This window comes from Lygodium microphyllum, chromosome 4 (assembly GCF_053477565.2).
Source record: "Lygodium microphyllum isolate KBCC chromosome 4, Lygodium_microphyllum_v1.1.10, whole genome shotgun sequence".
Lineage (NCBI taxonomy): Eukaryota > Viridiplantae > Streptophyta > Polypodiopsida > Schizaeales > Lygodiaceae > Lygodium > Lygodium microphyllum.
The window spans coordinates 30,848,727-30,855,172 of record NC_141138.1 but is presented as its reverse complement, the minus strand read 5'-3'; the positions used below and the strand labels follow the sequence as shown (position 1 = coordinate 30,855,172).

At 41.5% G+C, this 6,446-nt stretch overlaps 1 protein-coding gene across 1 annotated transcript; it reads left to right on the top strand.

The window, feature by feature from the left end:
• The first annotated feature begins 2,815 nt into the window (after nt 1-2,815).
• LOC148036914 (small ribosomal subunit protein eS1z-like) lies at nt 2,816-5,425 on the top strand. The gene is made up of 7 exons (XM_087675837.1): nt 2,816-2,930; nt 3,026-3,073; nt 3,253-3,358; nt 4,374-4,511; nt 4,588-4,773; nt 4,846-5,046; nt 5,157-5,425. Exons 1-7 carry the CDS (start codon nt 2,920-2,922, stop codon nt 5,253-5,255), a joined length of 789 nt encoding a protein of 262 aa, XP_087531963.1. The 5' UTR covers nt 2,816-2,919; the 3' UTR covers nt 5,256-5,425.
• Nucleotides 5,426-6,446: the final 1,021 nt, after the last annotated feature.

Here is a 6,446-nt window from a genome sequence, read left to right as displayed (position 1 = left end):
CATACATTTTTCACCTCCATGGGGACCAAGCTTACTCCATCCACTGCATACCACCCTTAGACTGATGGCTAAACTGAGAGAGTGAACAAATGGTTTGAGACATATTTGAGGCACTTTTGCCATGATATACATCACAATTGGGATACGTGGCTTCACTTGGCTGAGTTTGCATATAATAACTCCACACACTCTAGTATTGGAGTTTCCCCTTTTGAGGCCTTATATGGGTATAAGGTTCCCCTTCCTACAGTCTTGTTTACTAATAAGATCAATCCTCAGAGTCAAGCTGAATTGGATTGCATGCAAGCTTTACTTTAGCAATGCAAAATGAATCTTCAGAAGGCCCAAACACACATGAAACTCTATGCTGATGAAAAACGAAGGAATTGGTCCTTTTGAAAGTGCCTAAGTCCCGCTACTCCACTCTCAAAGAGGGTAGCAGTAACAAGCTAGCCCATTGCTTCTATGGCCCATACCGAATCCTGAAGAGAGTTGGCGACTTGGCCTACCGCTTAGAACTCCCCCCTACCACCAAAATCCACAATGTGTTTCATGTCAGTCAGCTGAAACCCTTTGTAGGCTCCTCAATGGACTATGTGGAAGAACTTCCCCCCATAGATGAAGAGGGCATCACTCAATATGTTCCTGAAGCAATCATTGGGCAGCGAGATAAGCACTTACGATTCCGATCCATCAAAGAATACCTCATCAAATGGCAAGGCCTACCCTTGGAAGAAGCCTCTTGGCACCCGGCAACCATTCTCAATGAATTTTCCTACCTCGGTGAACCCCAACGGCTGGAAGACTAGCCGGTCATGCCCCAAATTGCCCACTTTTCGTCCATAGACTGCACACTGTTTTAGAACAATTTTGTACTTACTCAAATCACATGCATGTGTATTCTACATAGCTGAAAATACTCGTCCTAAGCTCCGTTTCGACATATAGTATGCCCTATTTAGAGCAGCCTGTCAAAAGTTATGACCGGTTTACTTCAGCAGACCGATTTAGGACTGCATGCTGTCCCTAGTCTCTCCACACCTATTCTTCATTGTCAAAGGGCTCTGAGTAGTACTTTGCAACCCTCCCTTAGCCCACCCATCACTCCTCTCTATTTCTCCTTATTTTTGAGGGCAAAAACCTTTTGAGTAGGGATGGATTGTAACAAGCGGAACACACATCAACTAGGGTTTAGACACCCCGTCACATTGACCGAGGTATTTAAGGTGTAAGAGCCCCAGATTAGGGCAACCAGTTATTATCAAGATCACACTCTTCACCTTCATCTCTAGCTTCCATGTCTTCCTTCTCCCTTCTCTCCTCTTTTCTCTCTTTCTCTCTCCTCAGCTCTCCTTCTCTCTCCTCTCATCTTCTTTCATTACATGTATACACAACAATAATCCACTAAAAGGACTCAATAGTTCATTGTATACACAACCATAAATGAGTGTAAAGAATCTTATGGTACAATTTTTGAAGAAATAGAAATCAAGTGAAACAGTTTGTCATCGCACATGTGTTGCACAATGACAAGTTGCAAATGAAAAAGCAAAACGATACAATGAAAACAAAGCTTTCTTATTTAAAGTCATGAGACATTTATAAATAAATGTACACTTAACATTTATATACCAATGTGTTTAGAAGCCACCAAATCCATGAGTTGTGTTGGCTCTCGTTCTCTCTCTCTCTCTCTCTCTCCCCCTTTATATGTGTACACACACACACACTCTCTCTCTCTCTCTCTCTCAACATTTATATACCAACGTGATCCATGAGTTGTATTGGCTCTCTCTCCTGTGTGTGTGTGTGTGTGTTGTAAACAAAGAGAAGTTACATTGCCACACGATTATCCTCAACTTAAGTAGGATGCCATCACAAACAAATCTATGATCAAATTCACAAAGGATACAAAACCATGAGCATTTAGCAAAAAGCCTATGTGAGACTCCTCAATGAATATGCTTGCATAAAATTATACATGCAAGTTGTTGGACAAATTTGACACGAGTTGTTAGACTTCACTCTAGGAGCTCCTTCCATGATAGATTCCCTTATTTGTTCCTTTGAGTTTGATGCATCCATGCTACAACCTCATTAGGTATCAAATAGTTTGCATCAATTGCAAACACTAGCATAGAGAAAAACATGCTCAAGAGCTATCCATACTGCCCATGTAGCCCTCTCTCTAGTCCTTGGCTTGCATAGCTAGCCTCTCGCCATGCTTACTAACTCAAAATCCTCTTATTTGAGCAACCTGATTTTGAGTTGAAAAGCAAACATTGCTTCCTGTGATCTTAGCTAAGAGGGCCGAGCCATTGACATTATACAGAGCATTGTCATGGCCTTCTTTGTTGAGGTCGCCAACCACCATCAAACACACACACACACACACACACACAGAGGCTTGCAGTTTTCTTTCACTCTTTTGCACCATCCTTTAAAAAAGTTTCTATTAATGTTGTGAGTAAACTTCAAAAATACAAATAAGATAAGAGCCTCCTCAAGCTCCAAAAGGCTTTTGCTGCTTCAAACAGAAGCTTGGTAAACTAGTATTTAACATGTAGAATGCAAAACGATTTTTTATATGCAAAGTAGTGTAATGTCGTATATGTTCGATGCAAGGGAAGCAAAGTTATTGTGTGGTTGCGATGTTGTGCGCAGCTCATGCAACGTTGTTTTTGTGTGAAGGTACGAGACTAGAAAAAAGATCTAAAATTGCAGAAAGTTGGGTAAAATAATCGGTTTAGCATATTAAACCTCTGTTTAATTACGACTTAGGGTTAATGACAAGTATTACGACCAGTTAGGGCTTTACTTATATACGGACGGCGAACTCGTGCCAAGTCTTTTAGCGGAAGCAGAAGACGCAGGTGGCCCTCTCCCGCCCGCCTGCTCTGTCTTGCCCCTGCGCACACCATGGCCGTAGGGTATGTGTTTTTTCCTCGTTTGCTGCTGTTGGCTGTCCTTATTCTGAACATGTTAGGGTTTCGTATCGCTCTCATGTGCTCTGGCTTCATTCCAGGAAGAACAAACGCATTTCCAAGGGCAAGAAAGGAGGCAAGAAGAAAGTGTGAGTTCTCTCCCATCATCTCGTTTCGTCTCGCCTGTATCTCTTTCCGCTGCCATCTGTTGCTGAGCTTTCTATTTGTGCGAGAGAATTCTCTCGGTTTTGTTATCGTCTTGTATCGTCTGACCGATCCTCCTTCCCTTGCTATCTGGTGCTTAGCTGACTGTTTGCATTTTTTGCAGTGTTGATCCTTTCTCCAAAAAGGACTGGTATGACATCAAGGCTCCTTCGACCTTCACACAACGATCCATCGGGAAGACATTGGTCACAAGGACACAGGGGACCAAGGTCAGTTAGGAATGCTATGCCATTCGTTTTCTAGAGACTGGATGGTTGCGTGAATTACGTTCATTTTATTTGAGTATGCCTAGAGTCCTTGTAGTCTTCCGGGTAGCAAGTGGGGGTTTCATTTATGGCCGGCACAATCGGCACAGGTGGAAACTAAAATGTATTGTCGGAATGATTCTTTTAAAGTAGATCAGTATTCTATGGAGAGGTTTGATCGCAATATCCAGATCTATTCATGGCCCTGGTGTATTCAGGTTCCAATTGAACTGGAAGCCAATTGTACCAGACATAACCTACACAAGTTGCAGAACTGACACTGTTGTGCCTGATGCCGTGACAACTGTTTTCAGTATGCAAATGGTGGTGTTCTAAGCTCAGGCACAGTTTGAGGCAACCTTCCACCAATGAGAGTGGAAGGATCACTGGTGGTCAGTTAAGATGCTAAACTTGTAAGCCAGAGTAGGCATGCATGGTGTTTTGTAGTACTTTCTGACTATTATTTCCCTCCTGCTACTCAGCATCCATGGGCTTCAATGGTTTATTCTTGTCAATGCAGGGCTTGTTATGTCTCTGAAGTTTCATCGTTTGTCTTTGATTATGTATTGCAGATGTCCCTTGTCTTTCTTTTACCTTTAGTAGTGTATCCTGCATATCCAAGAAACCTGACAAAAGGCATACCAGTTTGTGATATCCTATAAACCTGACAAAAGGTACACCAGTTTGTACTATTGTTGTCCTTTAGAGTTGTAGAGAGATTGTTGTCCCCGAGAGTTGTAGAGAGATGGGTCTACCCTGTTTGTGAAGTGTCAGTACTAGGAAGATTGTGCAATCATCATAGATCACTGATCTCTAATCTCAACCTTTTCTTCTTTTCTTGTTGTTTAATTTGCAGACTGCTTGTTTGTGTGAACAGCTTTCTAGGGACCTTTCATTGTCTGTCACTTCTTCTGTGTAGTTACTCATGAAGGACATCTTTTCTAAGTTGTGAGAATGGGTCAATGCGATCCAATTGCAGATTGCAGCTGATGGATTGAAAGGACGAGTATTTGAGTGCTCGCTTGCTGATCTTCAGCAAGATGAAGATCAGTCAGCAAGGAAGATAAAGCTTCGTGCAGAGGATGTCCAGGGGAAAAATGTCCTCACGAACTTCTGGGTGAGTGCCCTTCATGGTCCTGTTTGCTCTACATGGGAACATATGTTTGGCTTACTGGTCTTGTTACTTTTGACAGGGTATGGATTTCACCACTGATAAACTGAGGTCACTGGTCCGCAAGTGGCAGTCTTTGATTGAAGCCCATGTAGATGTAAAGACCACTGATAACTACACCTTGAGGATGTTCTGCATTGCATTCACTAAGAAGCGACCAAATCAAATCAAGAAAACCTGTTATGCTCAGTCAAGTCAAATTCGACAGGTAGGACATACTCGCTATTGCAGTTGCAGCTGTGGTTTGAATGTTGGAAATTCTAACTGAATTAATTGGCAGATTCGGAAAAAAATGCGGGATATAATGATTCGGGAGGCTCAGTCTTGTGATTTGAAAGAACTTGTAGCAAAGTTTATACCAGAGTCTATTGGAAAGGAGATAGAGAAAGCAACCTCTGGTATTTATCCTTTGCAGAATACCTATATTCGTAAGGTGAAGATTCTTAAAGCTCCCAAGTTTGATCTTGGAAAGCTTATGGAGGTATGTGGTAACAATTTCTTTATTTTCAGGCCTGATGCTTTCTTGATTTTTTCTGCTTAACTTGTATTTTTGGTACCTATTTCTACTTAACTTGTATTTGTGGTACATAGGTACATGGAGACTACAGTGAAGATGTTGGAGTGAAGGTGGAAAGGCCAGTGGGTGATGAGGCTGAAGCAGAAACTGAGACCACAGTAGTTGGATCGTAGTGGTGAGGATGCAAGTGCGGCATAGAATTTTGTTTCAGCTCCTGTAGTTGAGAATGTAGAATCACCGGAAAGGCTTTTTGTTTCTAGAAACTGAGAGAAATTTTTAATGTGTTTCAACTCGGTACAGTATTGTAATTCACAAGCTGTTAATTCAGTTCTTTGTTGCTTTATATTGTTACTGTCAGCAAAGCTTCCATCTTGAATCATTGCAGTGTACTATATTCAATACCAATCTTCTCAAGGGGACTTTTTACTTTCATTTTGCTTCATATTCATGGTTTCTTGGTACTGCATTAAATATCAAATTCTCTCCTATCACAAACTGTGCTTTCATTTTGTACCCATCCCAATCTTGCTGACACCTTGAGGGCATTATGTCCAGCTACCCAAATGCTAGAGGTTGTTGGAAATTATCGTTGAGGTATTACATTGTTTGAATGCTGTATTGTGGTAGCTAGTAACTAGTTTCTTTGGTAGGGGATGCTTTATTTTCATATTTCAAGTGCTGTACCATTTTTGGCGATTATTTTTTGGTGGCATGTGAAAATTGCAAAAGTTGTGTTTTTGGCTGCCAATGGCCAGAGCAATTGCTATTCATAGTAGTTGTGCTGCAATTGAAATGAAGCTATGGCTGTGCACTTGTAAATGAGAACTCAAAACAAAGTATATGAACTGTCAGCTACATCTTGAAAGAGTGACTAAAGTTTTCCTTCCCCCCTTAGGTATTTTGTGAGGTTGAAAATGTTGAGCTCTCCCTTCCGCACGTGCCCTTTACCCTCTTTTGTCTGGGTGTTTGAATTGCCTCTGCAGGCTCTTTATGTTCTGCTTCTCCAAAAGCCTTCTTTTCCCACTGTTAGTCAAGCATGGGCTGATTTCCTTGTTATGTTGAAGTGTGATGCTAATGTAGCCAAGTATCAAATAAATGGCCAGTTATTTTGTACTTGCCTTTCATTGTTGACGTATTTGATTCAGTAGTGGTATTTTCACCTAGCAGGCAGTGCAGAGCTGAAGGTGAGATGATCTTCTCAATTGGAAGAAGTTTGCTCCCCAAACTGGGGCAGAGTGGCCAACTTCATGATCTTGTCTTCAACCTTTGTTGAGAGCCATTGGAACTCCTAGATAGTGGTGATGTTTATGTCCGATAGGCAGCACAGCCTAGATGTCTAAAAATCTTTCCAATGGGGATTTTAA